The 25988-nt window shown below is 38.9% G+C and overlaps 1 protein-coding gene across 3 annotated transcripts in view; it reads right to left on the reverse strand.

The window, feature by feature from the left end:
• The window catches only part of MIPOL1 (mirror-image polydactyly 1), a 300707-nt gene that overhangs the window by 252970 nt on the left and 21749 nt on the right, over positions 1-25988 (reverse strand). For 2 of the 3 annotated variants that reach the window (XM_074998812.1, XM_074998811.1), the window contains exon 2: positions 536-615. In XM_074998812.1, coding sequence (XP_074854913.1) covers positions 536-554 — 19 coding nt within the window. In that variant the 5' untranslated portion in view covers positions 555-615. Of the gene's footprint in view, positions 1-535; positions 616-10460; positions 10502-25988 lie in introns of those variants that run through there. The other variant, XM_074998813.1, reaches the window with a different exon arrangement.

Below are 25988 nucleotides of genomic sequence, written 5' to 3' on the forward strand. Positions count from 1 at the left end.
CATGATTCTTAAAAGATAAACTTTTTATTATTAAATTTTTTCATGACTTTATGCTATAAATTAATGGCACTTTGGAGCAAGGACTATCCTTTTAGTCTGTGTTTGCACAGTGCCTAGAACAATGAGGTCCCAGTCCAGGTTCGGGAATCCTTAACACTACAGTAATACACATAATGCGGAGGATCACAACTGAGAATTCACTGAAATCCCTTAACACTGAAAAACAAGTTTCTTCTGTCTCACGAAAGCTCATCAACTAGTAAATCATTCTGCTAATCTTTAAAGCACTACATTGAAAAACACAGAAAACCTACAGTAACCAACAAAAAACTAAACTGAGTGAAGATTTACATATTTTTCTTTCATGACAATCTTAAAAGACAATCTTGCAGCTGCTTTCTTTCACCTCAAATGTTTCCAAAATGATAGGAAAAAAAATCACTTCACTATATAGGCAAGAACAAACACATTCCAGTCAGTACCTAGCACTGGTACACCACCCAGGGTTACGCATTAACACCTTAAAAGTCCTTACCTTTTGACCAGTCCTCCATTTGTACTTCTGAACTTGTTTGATCTGGCACGCACTCTGGTTTCTGCTCCAAGATTGTAGAGCTAAAGTAAAGCCAAGTCTAGATAAATAAACTTGAAACAATATATTAGAACACACCTATACCTAGCCTTTACTTGACAGAGAATTTACAAGACAAATGATTTTTAAAATATTTATAGTAGGGCAATAAACTCTGTGTATTCTAACAGTTGATGCTAAGTTATTTTTCTCAGTAAAAGGTTTTTTTCTTCACACATATAGTGTATATAATGGTTTATTCAGCTTTCTGCTGTATTTAATGCCTTTGTTGAAGTATTTATTAGTTTTTCTCCTCATTCAAGTCCTGATCTTGCAAGCACATGCTACCAAGAGCAGAATTTACTACAGCCAGTAATCCCATTGAAGGCAAAGGCATTGCTTACCACAGTAGTGAGCACTACTCACAGTTGTAACTATTTGCAGAATTGAGCACTTGAGCTATTTGTAATTGCTGATGTTTGTGAATTTCATGAGTAACAGACAAAATAACCACCACCATTTTCAACTTGTACTGTAAACCTGTATTTAGCAAATTCAATTCAAACCTCTATGCTATTTAAAACACCCTTATTTAAAAAAAAATCTTTATTATTCTGGTTCTTTATTATATACTACAATATAAACTATTTTTTCAACTAAATCACAACAATATTTAATTTAAGTTTACCATAAACTTACTATATTGATACCTTTTTTTTTTAATTTTCACAAACTATTTAATACGATAGATTTTTAAGACTCTTTCTATAAGACATTTTATTTCATTTTTACATACAGCACATTATTTTAGGATACTTCATCTAAACATTTTACCCATACACTTTGTTAGCTTTGCTTTTTTCTTTATTTAGCATTTAATCTAAGTTTACAATAATCTTTAATATTTAGTAATGCTGCTTTTAAAATAATCTAGAGAAAAAAAATTTTTACCCTTCAAGTATAGTTGATGAAACATCCAAAAATAAACAGGATATTCTAAGATGCATTTGTCTACAAATACCATATGAAAAGGTAATGTAGGGGCAAATGAAAATGTACAGGGAATTACCATCTCTGCACCCATAATTAACGAAGAGGAAGTGTTTTCTTTTATGTACAAAGTCAATTATGGTGATCAGACTCTGATGGGTGACTTAGTGGTCAGATTCAACTAATAAGATTACTCCAAATTTAACGTGTTCTTTTTTTCCCTCTGCTGTCAACAAATAAATCTGATATAGTATGGAAAATCTTTTTAAAAAATGAATATATAAACAGCATTAAATGATACCAAACCAAATGCTGCTCCCCACCCTTGTGAAGAAGCAGCAGCAAAGTTTTCCTTCTATGCGCCATGAAGAATTGAAGAGCCTATCATTTTTAATTTGAGATTACAAAAAATTAATTCTGCAGACCACTGATAAGATTTGTTTAGACTAACATTTACAGTAAACATTCAGGAATTAGTAGTATCTCTAGCTCATGTTTATCTTAAGTGTAAGCGTACATGATGAAAGCAGCTCAAGTGTTTATTTGATGTGCTTGCTTCTTAGGAGTGTAAGAAAAGATAATTTTACCTCATACCTAGAACAGTGAGTGCCTTACAAAAGTCCTCAAATGAAGCTGTAAGCTTCTCCTTTTTTGATTCTATAGAACTGTGTTGATTTGGAGTTAGCAATCTTTTTCTAAATTCCTCATTTACTTTTGGATTAGCTGAAAATATAGAAGGTTATTAATATCAAAGAAATATGTTTCTGTCAAAGAAGCCATTTCCCTACATATTGCACAAAAAGATTCATAATAATTGCAGTCTTTTAATAAGATATTCATATAACAAGACATGAAGAAAATACACTCTTTAATAACCTCTAGAGTATTTTAAAACACGTCTTAGAGCCTTAATGCGCCTAGTAATATACTATTTAAAACTATAATTTTATCCCTGTACAATATACAGTCATTCTTCCTCGCGATTTACCCAGTTAATGAATGCCAGCAATTAGTAAAATGTAATCCCATTGCACAATCATTTTAATGCTTTTAGCACTCAGAAAAGTAAACACCAAATTAATACTGCTCAAGCCATATCAGATCCTAGCTGGAAGCAAGCAATTATAGTTCAGCTCCTCAGGTGTAATTAAATGATTGGAATGATTTAGTTCCATAAATGCAAGTTAATTCATAAGCAAGCAACAAATATACTGGGAGTAATTACAAGAAACATTGACAGTCTAAGCAGGGCATGTTCTTTTATGTACCTGTTGTAGGAAAAGGCTGCCCTCTCCTGGAGATAATAGTGAATACTAAATCTACTAAACAATCAGCTTCATAACTTGGAGAATGGCGTAACTGTTTGAGGTTGTAGCTTCTCTCATATATTACACTAGCACCCATAATTAACGAAGAGGAAGTGTTTTCTTTTACATACAGAGCAAGTCAACTAAGATGATCAGAGCGTGACTTAGTTGTCAGAGTTAACTAAAAAGATTATTCCAGATTTTCAATTTTTTTTTTTAACTGTGCTATCAACAGAACTTTACTTTTGAAAATATCTCACTATCAAGTTTTGCTAAGTAACTGTTAAGGCTTTATTCTTGAAATAAAACGTAGCTTATAAGCAATATTTGCAAGCAACAACATGTGTTTCTATGAGGTACTCCTAGGTGCCACTGAATAACAAAACTAATTACCATGTTACCATTCAAACAGCATTGAGTAACTCAGACAATCAACAAAGAAGTTGGGGATGGCCATTAAATTTTCTTTGTGAATGAACCACTAAAGAATTGCAATGCAATATTCACTTCTATTCCCTTTTGGGATAAAATGGAAGTATTGTAACTAATCTATTACTGCAAACATCACTAAGTGTTTTTATTAAGGAGACAGTCCTCTGGTAAAAACAATAATCAAAATAAACAATGTAAGAATATATAGGAAACAGGGTGTTAGAAGTGAAGGGTAAGAGAAGGGTTGGAAGCTGTAAAATTAGATGGCTACAGCATCGATCCTACATAAATGGGTGAAAGGCAAAAGAAGGTGATAGTATATCATTTGGGAAAACGTTATATAAAATTCTAAAAAGGGTACGAGGCAATTAAGGCCACAAATCAACATATTTCAATCAATTCAAGTTTGATTTAACACACTCTTTCCTTATTCACAATCCTTCAACTCAAGGTGGTGTCAATCATACATATCCTGCTTTGATATAATCATAACATCCCATTGCTGCTTCCATCTTGCAAATATTATTAACCAAACAGGCTATTAAGGAAAACTATAAAGGGACTATAACTGTGGCATGTCACATACAATAACTGTGCAAAAATAGGTTTTGTAAATTTAAAGTGTAAAGTTACTTATGTACCTGAATATAAAATTTACAAGTAACTTCTCAGCTTTTAAATGACGTCCAGCCCTAGCCTGTCTTTACGTATTGCTTTCTAGTAAAGTGTACAAAGAATATGCAAACAGTGTTTGCAAATATACTCTATATGGTCATTTCCACAAACACTGAACTTATACAAGTACATGCACAAACATGAACAACCAAAAAAAAGGCAGTCCTGTAGTACCTTAAAGACTAACAATATTGTTTATTAGATGATAAGCTTTCATGGGAAAGACCCAGTTCTTCAGATCTGAAGAATAACCCAAAGCTGGTTACTGGTCTTTAGGACACTGAGTAAATCCTTAATACTAAGACTTCCTGTGAGCATAATATGTCTATGTTATTGATCTTTACACATTTAAAAACAAGCAGAAGCCACAGAGAAATATCTGCAGAAACTACACTCACCATCGAGATTAAATAAAGCAAATTATTTTAAGTCACATTTCCAAGTTTAAAATGTACAGCACATTTGCTTTGCCCTTTGATGTCACAGTCTTATTTTTCTATTCAAATCTTGTACACTGTAAGTTAATTGCTTTTGGAAACTACTTATTATTCATGTAAAAATTAATGTGCCAATGTGTTTAAATCCTTTTAAATGACCATTCATGCATCTTTCTTCTTTAAGTACCACAGAAATCTGTCAAAGATATCAATGCAAGATGGTCTTAAAGAAAGTTATAATAAAGATTCTTTTCTGCTAACATAAGATTTTCATTTTTGCCAACTTTACTTAAATTCCATTAATTTTTTAAGCTGCTTTTAATAAATTCACCAAGTAAAAATTTTTAGGCCCCATAGTCTGTCATTTGTGTTCCAGCTGACTTTATGAATATTAATAACAGTGTTATCCTGATTAAATAGGCTTCATATGAAATCCCTGTGAATCCTATAGCTCAGACATCTCATTTTTCCAACTCTTTATGAATTTGGATTCAGATATTAAATGGGAAAAAAATCTTTAAAAACAGATTTAATGGTACATTTGCGTATTCTTAAGCAAAAAATTAGATGTTCTAATGATTCAAATAATTAAATCTGATAGCCTGAAATCTTAATACGTGGACCTTTTTGTAAACATGCAACATATTTTAACTCTAATGAAAACTTCAGCACTTTCCAGAAAATAGGATTAAGAGTCTCTTATAAAATACTAATGCCTGTCCTTATGCTCACCTTAAGCAACAAATGATATAGACTTAACTCATACACATCTCATAAAAGTCTTCCCTAAAGGAAAATAACTTTTGATTGACCTTTGATTTTGTAAGTTTAAATAAGAAATGCATGGAAACACAGTATTCATTACAGCCGAAGTATGAGTGCAAGCTTTTCAAAACATATTAAAAAAACACATTCATACAAGACACCCAAACTCAACGAAACATTAACATTTACCTGATGTATTTCTGCTCTCATGGTAAAATATTGGAGTGGTTGTTTTCCCCACTATCTGAACTAACTGTGTATACTTCTAGTTCCCTCAATAGAGATCTATGCTTTTGGCAATTTAAAGTTAGGCCCAGTCTTGTCATGTGCAATTACACAATTGTACAATTACACAGTGGGCACTAAGCTCTGAGGATGCACTTTGTTGAACCACAGACACCTTGCAAAGCACAGTTTTGAGTGACAACTGGTATGTGAAGGGGAAAAGGAGGTGGATGATACACTGATTTCCATAGTTGTTCTACTTTCCTTTACTAGCAGGAATGTAGTCAAATTCACTTAGGATGTACATGGGCTGACCAAGCAATTTGACAAAATCCACCTACCCACATCAAATAAGCACGTCAGAGCTTCTTAAAACCTAGACATAAACGAGGCTTTAAAAGAACATCTCATGGGCAACTTATCAGCTGTTCAGAACTACACAGCACTGCAGGGCAACCACCACAATAATTTATACAGAAAATATTAGGAAAGTGTTTAATTTATCAATAACTACTTTAACTGTGATTTATCTGAATTAATAAAGGATGGGCTGGAGAACGCACTCTGTGACCAGTCAGCTCTCCACAGACCCACAGCAAGTGTTCCATAGAAAGCCCTTTGGCTAGCATGGATTTGTGCTACTGCTTATGATTTAAAAAAACAAAAAACAAATAATTTTCACCATTTTCTGTAGCAGACTCTGCTTCTCTCTTTGAAGTGTATTAAGTCCATTCTCCCTTAGTACTGTTCATATGACAGTAACATTCAAACATCCAATCAGGATACGGGACCCATTGCGCTAGGCATTGTACAAACCCACAACAAAACATGGTCCTAATCTTAAAGAGTTTCCAGTCTTATTTGAAACGAGCTGTAGGTGAGCTAAGTCATCCTGTGATCTTATGTGCACACATTCATGGTCACACACAAAGAGAGAAAAAGCGAGCCCCGCAAATACTGCTTAGTATATTAGCTAGCTGCTTTTTAGTTGTCACACCAGATGTAGATCTTGAACAGAGGTGCTGGAACAATGTGTACACTGGGGCTGCAGAGAACTATTGAACCAAACTGTAAACCCTGTATATAATAAAATAACTTTAAGGTTGGGGGCCGGGGGGGGCGGTGAGGGGAAGAGCGCACAACTCCTAGGGTTTTAGGAGTGGTTTGAAGTACAGAGTTGGTGAATTATCTGACAGATTAATTCAGGAAATGTATTACATGCCCAAGAGGTAGCATGCAAGCATGAAGAGAGTTTGGGGAGAGGTGCAAAACGAGCATTCACTTGCAGCATCCATCTTTATCATCTCGACCATAGCAAAACTCAATATCCCCCTCCCAAATGGCAAACAGTCTAACTGTGCTCTCTTAAATCAGCCATTTTGGGAAAGGATAAGATTCACAGCTCTTCTCCTTCCCTCTTCTTGATCATGGACTCCAACTCCATACGCACATCACAACCTCTCTCATGTAATGAAACATCTGAAATTATATACAGAGGATGGCCCCATCTCATATTACCAAATAGGATCTCACACAAAGCTCGGCAAAACATATCCTACTATGATTACCAGTTGTCTCCGGATAGCAGCATAAGTGATCCCTTTCTTTACCCCAAGTTTAAATGAAATGCCTTCCCAAGAAGCAAGAAACAGCACCCTGGAGTCAACCCAGTTATTCTCAAGTTATCTTAAAAAGGCTCTGACTGAGCTCAAATATTTATCATTTTTCTATAATGAATGAACGAGTAGAATTGCTCCATTATGTAACAAGTAGTGCATGTTCGGAGCCAAAAAGCTGTGATTTGTACTCCCAATGGTGTCTATATTGGGCTAGCTGACAAATATTGTCTCTATATACATGGCCAAAGGTTGTTCATTACAGTAGTAAGATTCTGCTGTTTCTACACAAACATTTTCTTCTGATTACTTCTTTGATAGGAAAGCTGTATGCTCTGTGCAGATACCAGAAAAGCCTCAATAGATCTGGTTAAAACATGTAACAGTATAAAATCAGTAGATGCCAACATTCTTCAGAGGTGAGAAATTTTGAGAAGTTTGTATTTAAAAGAAAAAAATGGGTATAGGTCAACATTGGAACTATAAATTGGCCATGAAAATATAGATCGTATGGTAACATTAGATGGAAGAAGATATTAGTACAGAAAGGTTAAAACACAAATTTTACTTAATTTATGCATCCAATATTTAACTTTATAAGCACATATTGCAACCACCTTTTCACCTTGAGCCACACTCCTTATGGATTTATCATCCTGCAAGTAAAAAATTCTATTCAAAGGACAGGAGACTGAGCTGGCACTCAGGGGCTACATTTATGCTAGCAAATTTTTTCAAAAAAGTCAGGGGTCTTTCAAAAAAATCCCATGGAATGTCTACACAAACAAAAGGTGCTCTTTTGATATTAAATCGGAAGAATGCAGCATTTTTCCCAGTGACCCTCTTTTTCTCCCAGATGAGAAAGAGCGCCTTTTTCTGAAAGAGTCTTTTGGGAAAAAATGCATGTGTGGATGCCCTAGGGGCCCTTTTTAGAAAGAGCAGTCCTCATGGTGCTGGATTTTTCAATCCCTGGCCCATTCTTTCAAAAGAGCAGGGGCTGTGTGGATGTTTTCTACTGAAAGAGCAGACTGATTTTTTCATCCACTTTTTTGTATGTGGACATGCTCTTTCGAAAGTAGTTCTTCATCAGAGATCTTCCAGAAGAGCTTCTTTCAAAGGACTGCAGTAGTGCAGACATAGCCATGAAGTTTCCAGTGCATTTTTTCCTTGGTCGAGGAATGAAGGATGCAGATTTTGAGTTACAAGGGGCTGGAATTCTGTCCCTCAAATCACCAGATTTCTGGGGATTCAACAAGGGCTAGTGCCATCCACGTGGAGGCATAGGGTGAGTTTCACAAGGGGGATTTGGATGCCAAAGTCCAACAATTAGCTCCAACTGGCACTATCAAAATTGCTGTACAGCTGCTGCCTAAGCTGGCGGGTGCCTACGTTTACACCATCAAAGGGTCCCGAGGTGCCTAAATGAGGGCACCTGGACACACACAGCCACTAAGTCCTGACGCTGCCCATTAGCTCAGTACTTAACGCATACTTAAGCTCCAATGGGATCTACGAATCAGGTATTCTACATGAAGGAGGCCTGCAGAGCTCAGCTCACCAGGCAAACCCATGGCAAAGAAAGGGACGGTACCCCTACAAATTTTAGCTCAGTGGTTAGAGCACTCTCCCAGGATGTAGAATAGCTGGGTTCAAATTCCGTTCTGCTTGATGTGGAGCAGGGATCTGAATCTAATCTCCTACCTTGCAGGTAAGTGTTCTCACTTGTGGGCTAGAGTGCTCTCCGGCCCAAGCAATAATTAAGTATTTCACACAAAGGAACAGCTTCAGCAGATGACACAAGAAACACACCCCACCATACCTCACAGCACAGTGAGCTGAACTCTCTCCTAAGAGGTAGGAGACCCAAATTCAAATCCCTCCTCCACATCAGGCAGGAAGGGATTGGAAAGCAGGTCACTTGCCTCCTGCTGAGTGCTTCAGGCACTGGTTTTAAGGTGATAAAAATGGGGGGTGGGGCCTCCACCACCTTCTCCCTTTTTTTCCTTTGAAAAGGAAGTGACCTGGATTAGGCACCAGACTCCAGGACAGATTCACATTCCTGAGGTGCAGATGGATACATCCTTCTAGCCCAAACTTGGGTAGCTAAGTCCCTATGGCTGCATCTACACTATGAGATAAATTTGAACTTATTAATATCAATTTTGAAATTCTGGAATTTATAAATTTGATTTTGACTATTTTCACTTGCCCACGTGCTCCTCACAAAGCTGAGTCATTGCTGCCGTACTCAATCGGCAAACATCGGCTGTTGCAGTAGTGCATTGTGGGAACCTATCCCACAGTTCCCTCATCCCCGTAGCATTCTGGGTATGCTCGCTGGTCTTTGACACCTTCCCACATTGCATTTTGCATAGCCCGGGCTCTGCGACCTCGAAGGGGGAGAGTCCCAGAGCTTGGGATGCAGCCCCAGCTCGCATGTGTTCACTTCAATTAAATATCCCCAGAGCACTGGTCAGCTGGGTATCTAATTGCAGTGTAATCCTTTTCCCACCTTTGTTACCTTTAAGGCCGCCCCCCTTTGCACCTTGGCAGCACAGTTTCTTAAGAACCTTGCAGTAAAGATTCCTCCTAATAGCTGATACTTTTGCCCCTGGAGCCACTGCGTGGGTCTGGGGACAACTTAACATCGATAGGGCTTGCACAATGTTATGAGCAAAAATTCTGCAGACTGGGGGTTAGGGAAAGGGCTTCCACAGAGCTTGAATAACTATCCACCCCAACCCCAGCACTGCTTTCTTTCAAACTGCAGAGAATGTTCAGTTCCTCTCAGAGATCATCTCGTGGGCCTGTGAAAATGTGGCAGTATCCGATGCTAAGGCAGACAGCATTCCCTCCTTACATGCTTCCCATTTTTCACCTAATCCACCATCCAGACAAAGCAAAGGCTCAGTTGGCTTCCACCAGCCACAATTTTGCTACTTGCCGGGATAGAGAGATCTTTACAGCAATGTCTAGCTATAGCACAGGACAAGAAAAGTTTACAAAGGGGAAAAAAAAGGCCTCATCAAGCAACTGTACATTTGGAATAGTACCAAGCCAATATTTGTCCTGTACACTGGATGTGACAGGTCCAAACGACACAGTAGGGAGCTGTACAGCAAAGGGAAGTTTGCATGCTCTATTGATAAGGAAGTAAACTTTCAATTTAGGACTTATTTTCATAGAGTTAATTAGATACCAGGATCTTCTAAAATATCCTGAAACGTTTTTGCCCCAGGCCAAGCTAAACTAAATCACTTAATCTAGGAGGGTATACCATATAAAAACAAAAGTCAGTTTATAGAATAGTTTCCCCAGGGAACAAACAGTCTGTTTTGTGGCAGGGGCAGAGAGGACTGTATTGGAGTAGGAGCCAAGTTTTGATGCTGTGATACACTCCTCCACAAAAGGCTTATATGTCCATAGAACCAACCAAACTTACCAGAAAATCAAAAGTCTCTAAGCACCCAAAGCAAGTTCAGATCAAGCTAGGAAGACAGCTGTATAAAAAATCCCTAGTGTGCAAAAGAAAAAGATTATAAGAAACAATTATAATTACTTCACATATATACTAAACACACCAGACTCAAGTTTTCATATACATACAGTAACACTATTTTACTATTTATTGTTATATTAAAATCATACCCTCATGTCTCTTGCATTTTCTTCTGAGGGCTTTTTTAAAAACTACGAACTCTTTGCTCGTGCACTCTAACTTCCACAACTGACTCCATTTGCACCTTTATTTATTAATCCTCTTCTCCATCAATATGTTCCACTCTCCCACTCGTGAATTTTCTTTTGTTTCCTATTTCTTTTTCTCACTTTGTCTTCTGTTCTTTGCTCCTCTCTCCCCCAGCCATCAAACAAATGTGGGCCTGAGCATTCGAAGAGATAACTGTTGTTTCCTCTCATTCCCTTCCCCCCAGAAGTCTGTCCCTACTTGAAATTTCATCTTCTCTCCTCTCATACTTTCCCTCACGGGTATATTTTTCCTGCTCAGCCTCATCACCTCCATTCTCCTTAGTTCCCATCCAGCTAAGTATTAGCACAAAAAAGCCTCCTAGCAGCTAAGACTGGGTAACCCCCGAAATCATACATGGACACATCAGTGTAGAAAGTCACTACTGAAATCATAACCTGCATTGATCAAGCATGAAATAGTCAGTTTTAGTATGTAAATGATTATCATTAGGCCTCAAGGCAAAACACCCCTTGAGATAAAGATGGGCACTGCAAAATTCTCAAAGCTACCGTTTCAGCCACTCAATAAGACAAGCATCAGTTTCCACTGTCTCCACAACTGGACAATAATTGCTGCAACCATGAAGGCTTACAAGACCATTTTTAAACATTACATGCTTTGTTTTTCCTTCAGACAATAAAAGATGTACCATCACAACTATAGTTACTAACAACAAACACAAACAAATATACAATATAAAGACATATTTGTTTTCTACTATGTTGTAAGACAGTAGAGGAAAAGAAACATAGGAAATGACTGGACATATGGAATAATTCCCTGGTATGGCAGATACTGTCCTACCTGTGTGTGATATTTCTTTTATGTAGCAAAGGCATCAGTCCATCACAGTTTCGAGCACTGTCCCAGCAAACCCATTAACAGATTTCCCAACAAATATCAGCTTCCCACAGTGATCTGTAATACAGTGACCTCTGATTCAGATAGAAATGAAATACTGACTAGACTTTTTGAAACTCTTTGATTAAAGTAGAAGTCCAGAATTATTTCCCACTTCCTGCACTGTAGAAAAGGACTGAAATGAAAGCAGATAAAAATGTTGATACGACTAACGTGAAATTCCAAAACAAATTTTAAAGATGGCTTAGAAGACTCCTGATATCACGGTTCTACTATCTTCTCTTCAAGAAATCCATTCTACAATACATCACAAGAGTATCTAAAATGTCCTCATTTTCTAAATTACAATTTTTACTACCAGCAAAACAAGTCAAAACTGTCTTAGTCTCTCCCGCCCCCATGTAGTGAAACAATGACACACATGTAGTAAGATGGCATCACAGCGTCATATCCTATCTCAAACAAAGCATGCAAAGGGGTGTCTTAGTGCTGGTATCATAAAAACATGTCTACGTGCATACTGACCATAGTTTTAAACACAGCCTACATTTCACAATGAAAACCACACACTGCCATTGTCAGAAGTTATGCGAGACAGAAGAAAATTTGTAGATGTGCAGGAGAACACAACAAATACATAAATGAAGTAGTGGAGCTTCAAGTCTACTGGCTGCACTATCAGTTTCCAAAATTTCTTCAGCCATAATTCTCCATTTTTCTGACAGCCAAATTATTAAAAACATACAACAAACTCATTGTTCTTGAACAGTCTCTAATTCCTGCACTATAGCACTAATTATAAGCACACAGAGTCCGGTTACATGGGCTCAATCCACTCTAGGCACAGACCCAGGGCAGCTGGAAACCCTTCTGCATCCACTACAATCAGCACAACAATATTTCTCTTCTCACATGCCTGTCAGGAGGTTTTCCAAATAAGAATGAACAATGTGGGGTTTGTTTTTGTTTTATTGTAAACTATTGGCTGTGCAGTGGATATATCCAGAATGGCTGATGCTCTCAATTTGTGGCAGATATTTATGGAGGCCAACCACACCAGAGTTAAATCAGTCTCTTGAAATCCACAGAGGGAATGAGGAACAGGCAAATAAAACAAAGATGCTACCCCTGAACTGGAATGGCTTTGTGAGGAGAATTAACTTGGACTTCATAATACGAACTGAATTCTTGAGGAGAAAAAAATTCTAGAGACTTAAGTGCGAAATTCTGCCTTTACTTACAGACCACTTCTGACCCACTGAAGCCTCTAGGATTGCACAGGTGTAAACAAAAGCATACTTCTGCTTACAGATTTCTAAACCTTTAATAGCAACTACTGGACTCCTCACCTCAATTTAAGATATATGTTAAATACTTTCAACATTCTCCCACCCAGTAAAAAAAGCTGAACATTTTAAAATTAATTAGAAGAAATAAAATATGAAAAACATCTGCATTTCAGGGTCTGTGTGTTATACTCCATGAACAACACTTCACGGGTGTTGAAAACATTCCACATTAGCCTTGTGCCTTATATCACACCTATGGCAAAGGGTATAACACATGCCCTGTCATGTGCTGTTGCTTATTTAGCTATGATAAGCAGTCCAGTGTTTTTGTAACTGTAACACAGATGTTTCTCACACAGAGACTACACACACTGCCCAAAAGAGCTAACAGGGAAATAGGGGAAAGAATCTGGATGACCAAAAGAACACCAGACGAGGGGAGTCTGAGACCAACCCAGGAGAACTGGATAATTTAGAGCAAGCTAGGGCCTAATGAAAACAGCACATAGGGGCTGGATCTCTTCAGAATTAAATATGATGGAAATAGTGTTCACAATTTAAATCAATGATGAAAATCAAGACGCCCTAACTATGCAAATGCGTACTGCCACATGTCTTCCCACAGCAACAATAGCAAAAAGGTGACACTTCAGGCCTACATCTCCTAGCGAGAGGACAATACAAAAGAAGAGTCACCCATGAACTGTACTTGTGCGGATAATAGGCTGGCGGTGTCAGGGAGCATCGGATGCACAGTTAAGCACAAAGCAAGATTCACTCATGCCAGAGGCAGGGAGCAGAAAGGTGACTCTCAGGACTGGTTATCCTGAGAACCATCACATGTCCTGCTTCCCCACTGGTGGGGGACAAGGATGACACCTTGCAACATTCATCTGGGACTAGCAGGGCACTGGACTTACCACCAGAGCATGGCTGCTGGACCCTTTGGTGAGGCCAACTGATTTCTCTGCATACGTCTACACTACGCCAGCCGAGCTAAGGGCTGTTTACCTGTAATGTAAGCAGTTAGGCTTGGGCTCTAGACACTGCAAGGTGGAAGGGTCCCAGAGCTTGGGCTGCAGCCTGAGCCCAAACATCTACACCGCAGTTAATCAGCCCCAGTCGGCGAGGCCATGGATGTTTAATTGCTGTATAAAAATACACTCTCTCTCATCATTCTCTGGATAGTAGGTTTCTGAAAAGTTTTTCAAGTGTCTCCACGGCACTTCATATTAATACACACACATCAGCCTAGCACAATCCTATTTAACAACTTGCAACCAATACTTTTTTTGATGGTCAAGTTAAATGATAGGGGCTTTCTGCTGGTATTGGGTAGGTGAATAAATATTTGGCTGGGGTGGTAAATGTTCATGCCAATATTATTTACATATATATTAACTTAAAGGAATATAGAATGAACAGTGTATGAGACAGATATTCTTACAATTTGTCTGTCTTTCATACTGTGCACAGCAGAAAATTATTTGAAAAGATTCCACAATGTTCTTCTAAAACTACATGCGTACACTGTCTTTAGTAGGGTGAAACCTAGGTTAATTGGTGTATAAGGTGTTCTTTAACAAGGCTGAATTTCTTGCTCAAAAGAGAATGATAAAGAACACCTGAAACTGGAAATCACCCTCATTGCCACCAAAACTTCAGACTGACATGGTAACTATTACGTTTGAAAAACACAGTCAAGAGTCAGTGCAGTAAGTGAATATGGTTGGCTGTAAAGCCAGTGTGTTGGTAACTAATGAAGTAGTTCTACTTCCCACTCCCTCTCTGTCACACTTCACCTATATACTTAACTACTAAATAGCAAACACATCAAAGACCTTTAAGATACTAAGTCAAGCACTCAAAAGTAAGGAAGTTCCAGAATTCAGGACATCTCTGCAACATTAATCTGGCACCAGTTAACAAATTAAAGTGGGTGGGGATGCTGGGGAAGCCTGCCCAGCTGCTCTCCAGCTGCCACCCACAGTGCGCTGGAGACAAAGGCTGCTCTGGCCAGTCTGGAGAAGCCCTGCCTGTGGCATGACAGGGACCAGGGCTGCTCTGCCCAGCTGAAGCATCCCTGCTTGCAGGTATGATGGGGACCAGGGCTGCTCAGGCTGGGTCAGAGTGCCACCCTGGCTGTGGCCCTGCCATGGGTAGGGAACCTGCAGCCCAGCTGGAGCAGCCCTGGTCCCTGGCGCACAGCAGGCAGGAGCACTCCAACCACCCCTCCCTGGCTGCTGTGAATCGGGGGCTGGAGTGCTTCTGTTTACAGCGGCCCCATGGGGTTAAAGCAACTCCCTCCCTGAGGTGGGTGGGGGCTGTTCCAGCCACTACTGGTTAGCCATAACTGGTAAGGGCTAACCTGTTAACCAATTAACATCCCTAGTCTACTATGACCTTGAGATCCCTTTCTGCAGTACTCCTTCCCAGACACTTATTTCCCATGTTGTGTGTGTGCAACTCATCGTTCCTTCCTAGATTTTGCACTTGTCCTTACTGAATTTTATCTATTTGTCTCAGACCATTTCTCTAGTTGGTCCAGATTATTTTGAATTACCATCCTATCCCCCAAAGCACTTGCAACCCTCCCAGCCAGATACCTTCCACAATCTTCGTAAGAGTACTCTCAATGCCATTATCTAAATCAGGGTTTCCCAGACTTTATACTGTTTTTTTTCATGACCTCTTTTTGCCACCCAAAAATATAAATGCATATTATTAAAAAAAAAAAAAAGAATGAAAAACAAATACATTTTCACTGTTTATTATTTATTCAAAATAATAATAGTACATTATAATATAAATCTTGATACATAATACTTGTGTCTAACTTATCATTATTGCCTTAATCACACAGGAAAATATGAAATGTACCAAATTAATAGGATTGTGTGCGATAATTTGAATATTTTCTACACACTACCAGCAGGACTGTGAACCATTAATAGCTACTGTCTGGGAAGGTTTATTCAACCAGTTACGCACCCACTTTACAGTAGGTCACCTAGCTTGCATTTCTCTAGTTTCTTAAAAAATAAGCTCATGCAAGACTGTATCAAATGCCTTACTAAAGTCTAGGTACACCACATCTACCACTTCCCCCATATCCACAAGGCTTCTTATCCTATTATTAAAAGCAATTGGGATGGTTTGACACAGCTCATTATATACAAAATCCATGCTGACTGTTACTTACCCCCTTAATATCTTCTAGAAGTTTACAAATTGATTCCTTAATATTTTACTCCATCATCTTTCCCGGTACAGAAGCTAAACTGAGTGATCTATAATTTAATGAGTTGTCTTTATTTCTCTTTTTATAGGTGTAATCATTTTAACACATGCAAAACAACTTATTTCCTCTAGTCTTGTACTTAGAAAAAGGTAAATTTTTCAGCCAAAGTTCTTAAGAAACCAAACAAAACACACTACTGGCGGCAGAAAACCAGCATGGAAAATTTCAGCCTAAATTATTAAAAGTTTGGCAAGTTATATGCAACAGAATTGAGTCTTACAATGAGTGTGTCTACACTACCTTGCCCATTCAGAAGGGATATTTAAATGACATGGATCTGAACTAGTTAATGAGGTAATGATATGAATATTCAGCACCTCATTAGCATAATGGCAGCCAGTCAAGCTTCGCAAGTGCTGCTTTCAAAATACAAAGTGGCAGTGTAGATACAAGCACTTTGAAATAAACCCCAGACTTTGAAATTACCTTATTCTCAATTCACGTTGGGAATAAGGGAATTTAAAAGTCTGGGGTTTATTATGAAGCACCCACATCTACACCGCTACTTTGTGTTTCGAAAGCAGCACTTTCGAAGCTCAACTGGCTGCCATTACACTAATGAGGCACTGAATAATCATATCAGCTCTTCGTTAACCTGTTCTGATCCGTGTCATTTAAACACCCCTTCTGAAAAGGAGGGGTAGTGTAGACAAGGCCAATGTGAACCAGTGGGCAATCATAACCATAGGTGATGTTACCAACAACATATGTCTCACAGAGCTATTAATTATTGATTTCTGTATTTTCTTTGTATCTAATTGCATATTATTGAAATCTTATTTGCAATATACCGTAAGAATTAATGGAACGTTCCAGTTACACAATCCTTCCATAATTTATAAAGTTATACCGCCTATGTCTTGAAGAAGCTGAACAGACCTGCTTTAGTCAAGTCAGAATAATGGAATGTTTTAACAAAGAAAATCATGATTCATACAAAATGAGTAACATCCCCCCTACCTTTAAAGTATTCTTTGGATGTCATTTACCTGAAGGTGGAGTGCAGATAGGTTTTAAATTACACCACGGCAAGAGAAATAAAACTATGGTTCAGCTCCTTCACCTTCCCTCCAAAAAAAATAGGTTTTTACTTCCCATATGCTGTAGCAAACAGTCACACAGAAGCAAACTTTTGTTGTTGTTGTTGAGACGTGGACAACTAGCTTATTTCAGAAAGATTCTTTACTCGAAAATTGTTCAGTTTCTCTTTTCTAGGCAATCTCTTGTGTCCTGTAACTAATTTCAGCTTAGCAAGCTGCATACTGATTAATCATAGAAGCCAGTTTACAAATAGAGATCGTCCTTTTCGTCAAGCTACAATGAGATGTTTTCACCAGGTGTGCCCTAGGTATCATGGGGAAAAGGAGGAACTAAGTATTGGTGGATTGAGGGTGTAGACTTCTAAATCAGCATCAAGGCACCTTCACTCAATAACTCCTTGTGAAGCAAAGGTACACTCTTGGGGAGGAGAGAGCTGCACACCTGCTTATGCTCTGCCTACACAAAGACCCTTGCTGAACTCATAATTCTGAACCCTCACTCAAGCTGAGGCTTATATACTCATGTGAATGATGTTGCTGAACCCCATCACTCAATTAGCGACCAGTTCTTCCAGAGGTTTTGTGCATTGACTACTCCTTTAGCTTAGCACGTCTAAAAAACAGGCCTGCAGCACTAGAAATGTTACCTTACAGGACAGAGAAGCAAGGAAAACCATAGTTTACAGGTTAAATATTTAACCTATTGATATTTTGCACGGTGATTTGATCAGGCTAAAGAAGCACAAGAGACTACATACAACTTTAATCAATGATGATCTCAAATGGTCAGGAGGACAAGTCTTAGCATGATGAGAGACTTCCAACTCAACCCCCACACCCCAGAGTTTACTGTAAAACTGGAGGAGGCGCTGCAGGAAGACAACTTCTTAAATTACTAAATCAAGCAAGCCAATATTTCTTCTAAAAGTTCTACTTTCAGGAACCGACTGTCTAGCTGTTAGCACAAATCATATCTGATTATCAAAAACTAAACTTTAAAGCAAAGAAATGTGAGTTGTCTGGGAGAAGATCTGTGGTCATGGATAAAGTCAGAACTGTTATAATGGATGTTATTTCCATTCCTTTATTTTCTTCAGGATGTTGAGGAAAGTGTCAGCTACTAAGCAAGCTGGCTTTGGAAGAAACTAGCCAAAGAAAAGGGAAATTATTGGCATATTTAAAAAAAACAACAACCAAGCATTCTTTGTTGAACTCCCAGATTGTGAACCGGCTCAGCAGTTTGGCTTGAGAATGGAGGACCCTGTAACAAGCTGACAATTTTTACCTAAAATGCTTCTCCCTATTAGAAGATGATTTTGCTGGACGCAAGGCAGCAAGCAGCTTATTGCTGGAGCAAATGTGGGAAGAGGACACAGGCTGCCAGGAAAAGGTTCCCTTGCTGGGGTAAGCAATCCTGCTAGAGGTACTCCAGGAACAGCCAAGAAGTCGTCATCTTGAGATTAATTTTATTCATAAAGAAGTTCATCCAACTATAGAGCTAAGTAAGAGAAAAGGGGTGAGCTTTTGACACCATGCATCATACAAACTTTGTTTTATAGTAGGTTGACAAGGGTGTCTGCTCACAGATGACCGCTGCTAGATATACCTCTTACACCCTCCCCTTCCCTTTCCCCACACCCACAATTTCTTCAATTAGAGGCAAACTGCTGCATTGGTTTTCTGAAAGAGCTTGAAAATATTTCAGAGTATAGCAAACAATAAACACTTAATTAACACTTGGCTAAGGTTGAATGCACGTTTGAATGGAACCCAATCATCCAGCAAGCCAATCCAAGTATACAGTCTTTATGAAAATACCACTATTTTAATGCAAAGTGAATGACAATATGTAGCTTTGAATTTCTGTAAAACAAACACTCTTTCTTCTAAAACTGGAGTTTTAAAACTGCTGATCTACAGACAAGTTCTTTACCTTTCTTCTTCCCTCTGAGGGTAATACTATTGCTGGACACTAGTGACAGAAATTCATGTAATTTGTAAAACTTTCATTTCAATAGTGAAAGTATAGATAATGCCTTTAAAAAAAATTGGAAGAATTTAAGCTATATGATTCCAGCTGCATAATACCAAAGGAAAAACAAGTTCCAGCAAGGAAGTCATGCTGGCTCCCTTAGCATCAGATAAAAACTTACATTAAATATTCAATCACAATTTTGTGGTCTATTTGTGAAAGTCACATCTAAAGTTATACAGGAAAAAGAAGTGAAAGTTTACTAGTTATATTTTACACACACCAACTTTATTTGAATGTGAAAGATACTTTCAAAGTATGAACAGATTTACAATTTTTCCTAATATTTAGTAACCTTCATCTATTGTAATTCCACTTCAAGTCCTGAAAAAACGGTCTAGAGACAAATATTAGCCTAGCACAGGATAGTAGAGAGGAGGAATGAAATTACATTTCAAGGCCAAACTGTATTTTAATTAGTGTTACCTAGTACACCAGCATAGCTGTCACCTTCAGTGAAATGAGGGAAACACTGTTATACTCCACAAATACCTGTTTTGGCTGTCACTGCAAAGCACAGAAGTTGGAGCTCCAACAACAAGAGGGCAGGAAGGTAAAACCTAGCTTCAAGTCACTTTAACGCCACCTTAGTTCTAGGACAGCAAATTAACTTACCATACCCTTGCATGACTAAAATGTAGGCTGCTCCGCAGCCCAGAATAACTGGAATGCTCTTCACAGCCTTTTCCATCCCAATCAACCCATAAGGCAACCCCTGTCCTGGAAGAAATGTCCAGGGGGCAAATTCCATCCCCTATTTGCTACCAGAGGGGTATCAAGAGGCTGGTGCAGTGGATAAAGTCCACCACAGGGCGCCCTTCTAGTAACCGTATTCCATCATAGAAACCTACTTCTGAAATCCCAGTGATGAATACAATTGCACTATACCATGGAGCTTTCATCCTGAACCAACATCCATACACAGAACTGCATTTACACAACAATCCAGAAAGGTGATGAGGTTGCTGGCTCAGCACAACTGCCAAAATCTTTCCATCATCTAAGCAAGCAAGCCTCTTCCCGCCAGGCACATCACAGAGTGCTGAACTGTAACATCAGGCCTGTGTATTGACATCACACCAGCTATCTAACGCTTTTGAGCTGATTCTGGTACTGTAAAGAAACCTGAACCTTGAAATTTACCCAGCAAATTAGAGATCCTCAACCCAAGAGCTCACAGCACACGTTTCCCCTAATGTCAGACCAACAAGCTACAGGTCCCAACAAGCCTGCAAGACTCCTGGCTTCTCATCATGCAATCTACCTATTTCAGCTCATCACTGGACACCCCTATCACCAAGGCCTACAGTTCTACCACAGCGCAGCAAGCTGTGGCTGTCCATTAAGGAAGGTCACAGAGGTCTGCGTATTCACGTCACATGTGAACGCTAGATTTGCTGAGCCATGGGCCTTACAGCCACCATCTCCTGACAGCAGCCAAGCAATCCAGATTAGAGATGTAAAATCCCATTTAACTGGTTAATTGATTAAATGGGTGGGAGGGAAGTGGCTGGTTCCTGCTGCAGAAGTAGAATTGAGCTACAAATTGTTTTCTATCTTAGCCATCAATTTGCATGGATTTGTGTTATCAAGGTTGTCTCAGTCACTAAATGGACCAGAAATGCAAAAAACCCTGAGTGATTCTCATTTACCAGGCTTACAAGTAAAATCTATTGGAAAAGGTTCTTTGTGAGCTCCTGCAAAGTGCTTCATATAATTGCTTCTGTCAAGATGATGGCACAATCATTTGTCACTGTTGATCATTTAGCTATATTTATCAAGGAAAATACAGCACTATGAAGTATAAAGAATTCATAAATTTCCAGATCTGGAGAAGCGGGTCTGTCTCGCAAAAGCTCACTAACTAATAAATTAACTTGTTTCTCTTTAAAGTGCAACACGACTGCTTTTTGTTTTGTGAAGATACAGACTAACATGGCTACTTCTCTGTGACTATGCTCACAGAAGAAACCGTACAGAGCCATCTGCCTACAGATAAAGTTAACATGGGAACTTAGAAAGAAGGCTGAGGCTGTGGTCTTGTTAGATATGAAAGGAGTCTATTAAGGGGCACGGTATTAGTACAAAGGAACACTGTCAAATGTATTAACAAATATGTAACAATTAGTGAAAGGAATATATAAATTATAGATTGGCAGATTTAGTTTTCAGGAAGCTTGTCCGACACATAGATGCCAGAAGACAATCGCTTATACCTATAGTTTCATTTCCCTGTTTCCAAAGAGAAATAGTTTTATTGTAACTTAAATCTGGTGTATGGAGGGGGAGAGAGAGAGAGGACAGTCTCCCAAAATTCAAATTTGTAATTAGCAATGCTATCGTCCGTCTAAGAAAGGCTATGCTATATTTACAGCAGCAGCCTCTCTTAAACCAGAGGCTACACCTGCCCATGTTAGATTTGGTCTCTAGGTGGTTTTAGCTGAGTGTGTCCCCCACCCCCAGCCTTAGTGCTGCAACAAAATTTATATTCATCTCTTTTAAATGAAGACACTACTTTTGGCTACCAATAATACGTGGGGTGACATTAGGGGAATTAATACATCTGCACTCTTTTATAATACCCCAAATACCTGACTTTATAGCACTATAATAAAGGTGGAGTGTATATAGTAACCAGGGCAATACATTTCAATCTCATTTTATTCACGTTATATTTCCAGCAAAAGAAATGTACTTTGCAGATGAAGGAGCTTCTATCTGCTGACCTTGGCATTCATCAGGACCATACTGTGATTTATGTTGAGAATTCCCAACCTTTATCTAATCTTATAAATAAATGTAAAATAGATAAAACAATTATCCTAAAGTAAAATTGAATTTTATCTCTCTGTAATCAGCTTTTGTCTATGCTACACATTTCGGTATTTGAATACAATTCAAAATTAATAACCGCTATAATTTATTTTCTGACTTCTCATTGTCTTGACACTTTAACAATCATTTTTATAAACATAGGCTTTACTTTCTGTAGGGCTTCAACCCCACAGTTAAATTTTAGCTATGTACAAGATATTCTTCCAGAATAGCTGTTCAAGGAATAAGTCTTTTTAAAGTATACATTTAGATTCCAGCAAATCAAAACGTACAGCATCAAAACATAAAGGGACTTCGTTATACAGGAAAAAAAATCAGAGTAAAGAAGAATTTGTAGTGCTGCGTGCTTAGCCAGTGCATTATTTAATAATGATACTTGGCTCTTAACAGGAAATCTTCAAGTGGTTTACAAAGGGAGCTGAGAATTGTGAATCCCCATTTTACAGATGGGCAAACTGTGGCATATACCGGGGCAATAATTTGCCCAATGTTACCAAGTTGCAGAGCCAGGAACAGAATCTAGGTATGCTTAATCCCACTACAGTTCTGTAGTCACTATCTTTTACTGCCTCCTCCATACAGTATAATGCTTCTGACAATAGCCAGTATCAGATGCTTCTGAGGAAATTTCAAAATAGATGACTATGGAACAAGCTACCAATAAGTTCCTCCCTTTCACTTAGTGGCTGACTTAAGTCCTTATAATAGGGATGTTACCAGTTACAGTTGACTGGAAGGGGCTGGAGCAGCTCTCATTTGCAGTGGTCCTGGGAGCGCTACAGACAGAAGGAAGTGCATGAGGTGGTCACTCCAGCCAGGCTGGAGCAGCCCTAGTGTGTGGCAGCTCTTGTATACATGATATGATCACAGGTGGGGAGTTGCTCTACTGGCGGTGGCTCTCTGGCCTGGTCAGAGCTTCCCTGCCTCAGTTGTCTCTCTGTCCTCCCCTGCCCCATCCCCCGTTTAATTAGCTAACCAGATAACTAACTAAACAGGATTTTACACCCCTAGCTCTTCCAAATTTTCTCTATGTATTTTAAATAGAATATTTTTATCAGAAGCTAATAATAAAAAAAATTTAACAATGTTAAATATGTCCATTTTCCACTTTCTTTTCCCTTTTTTCTTCCTTTTTTGAAAAAACATTATGGCCCTTTTCAAATGTGTACTGCATGACCTTGTATACACGATAAGATCACATAACTAGATACAGGTCTCTACTTGTACACAGCACTTATCAGAGAAAACAAGAAGCTTTACAGTTTAGCTCAGAAAGTAACAGTGGTTAACAGCACAGGTGACTGGCTGGCACTGGCACGATCAGTGAGGAAAACCCACCATCGATCGGAAGGCTTCACCAATTAAGTATGGTATAAAGAACTAAATGAAAGAAGAAAAGGAGGTCGTCTGGGGATTGATACAATATGCCAAATACATTCTACTCCCACTAACTTCAGTAGAACCTGGGTATGTCCAGAATCTTACCATGATTTCCCAGCATGTTACTGAGTAAGTTGTAAAGGGTAGTTTGAGGCACAAGAGTTAGCATACAAGAAAGTGCAAAGCCCATAGCAGGGCAATAAAAAGGGCTATTACAGATTTAATATCTGTAGTCTGGCACTCTCTCCTCTGGCATCATTCGTAATCCAGCATGACTTTAGTTAACCGGATGACCACTTACAGGTGTGGCCAAGTTTCCTGTGGTCCCATACAGTTTGTTTACAGCCACCAGTCCTGATTCTCAATGTTCTGTGATGTTATTTAGCTATCAGTATCAGAGGGATGGCTGAGTTAGGCTGTAACTCAAAAATAACAGGAATGAGAGAATTTGCTGGATCATGGGAGGTCATTGTCTACCAGCAATACCAACACTTCCATGGCTTACTGAGCTCACAGAAGACATTTAGGGGTAAATTATAGCTAAATCAAGAAGAAGTCCTGTGGCACCTTATAGAGCAACAGATATTTTGGAGCATAAGCTTTCATGGGCAAAGACCCACTTTGTCTGATGGCAAATTTTCACAATGGAAGAGGGTAACTAGTGGTGTTCCTCAAGAGTCAGTCCTGGGACCAATCTTGTTCAACTTATTCGTCAATGATCTAGAGAAAGGGGTCAGCAGTGAGGTGGCAAAGTTTGCAGATGACACCAAACTGTTCAGGATAGTCAAAACCAAAGCAGACTGTGAAGAACTTCAAAAAGATCTCAAACTGAGTGACTGGGCAGCAAAATGGCAAATGAAGTTTAATGTGGGTAAGTGTAAGGTAATGTGCATTGGGAAAAATAACCCTAATTATACATATAATATGATGGGGGCAAATATAGCTACAACAGATCAGGAAAGGGATCTTGGAATTATAGTGGATAGTTCTCTGAAAACATCCACGCAGTGTGCAGCGGCAGTCAGTAAAGCAAATAGGATGGTAGGAATAATTAAAAAAGGGATAGAAAATAAGACAAAGAATATCTTACTTCCGCTATATAAAACTATGGTACACCCACATCTTGAGTACTGCGTGCAGATGTGGTCTCCTCACCTGAAAAAAAAGATATATTGGCATTAGAAAAGGTTCAGAAGAGGCCAACTAAAATGATTAAGGGTTTGGAACGGGTCCCATATGAGGAGAGGCTAGACAGACTGGGACTTTTCAGTCGAGAAAAGAGGAGACTGAAGGACGATATGATAAAGGTATATAAAATTATGAATGGTGTGGAGAAAGTGAATACAGAAAAGTTATTTACTTGTTCCCATAATATAAAAACTAGAGGACACCAAATGAAATTAATGGGTAGCAGGTTCAAAACGAATAAAAGAAAGTTTTTCTTCACACAGTGCACAGTCAACCTGTGGAACTCCTTACCAGAGGATGCTGTGAAGGCCAGGACTCTAACAGAGTTTAAAAAAGAGCTCGATAAATATTTGGAGGTTAGGTCCATAGATGGCTATTAGCAAGGGGTAAGGTATGGTGCCTAGCCTTTTGTCGAAGGCGGGAGATGGATGGCAGGAGACAAATCGCTTGATCATTGTCTTCGGTTCACCTCCTCTGAGGCACCAGGCATTGGCTACTGTTGGCAGACAGGATACTGGGCTAGATGGACCTTTGGTCTGACCGAGTATGGCCATTCTTATGTTCTTTTGTTCTATAAGGTGCCACAGGACTTCTTGTTGACTTAGCTGTAATTTACCCCTAACTGTCTTCTATGAGCTCAGTAAGCCATGCAAGTGTTGGTATTGCTGGTAGACAACGACCTCCCATGATCCAGCAAATTCTCTCATTCAGCACCAGTCATGTCCCTTGGGTGCCAGACAAGAGCTGTTCAACCTATTACAGGTGAACTTGAAAGAGAAAGGTAGGCTGAGGCAGAGCTGAGTAGAGCCTTACAAGTGAAGGCAAGGAGCTTGACCCTGAACCCCATTAAGGCACACCCACTGAGCACAGAAAATATGGTGCCAATGTAATAGGAAGTCCTCAAAAAGCCCAGACAACAAACACAACAAATCTTGAGTAAATGAAAAAGAAGAGCAGATCTGGCTCGGCTGCAACGTTGTGTGTCATGATATTGGACAAGGAACACTCAGGCAGCATTCTGTAGAGCACTAAAATATGTAAGGGGAGCAGAGTAAGGAAGGAGACAGGCTGTGTAAATGTCTCCAGTGCACCAGTGGTGGAGTAATACTAAGACCATTACCAAAGTAGGCTGTTCACCTTACCTCCCTGTTTGAAGGAAGAATGCCATAACCATACTGGTGTAGATCAGGAGTCTGTAATCTCTGGCTCCAGAGCCACAATTGCAAAGTTAAAAAACAAAAACCCTCCTGATTATTTTTGATATTTCAGCGAACATCTAAAAGCCCAACAATGAAC

The sequence above is a fragment of the Carettochelys insculpta genome, chromosome 6 (assembly GCF_033958435.1).
Source record: "Carettochelys insculpta isolate YL-2023 chromosome 6, ASM3395843v1, whole genome shotgun sequence".
Taxonomy (NCBI): domain Eukaryota; kingdom Metazoa; phylum Chordata; order Testudines; family Carettochelyidae; genus Carettochelys; species Carettochelys insculpta.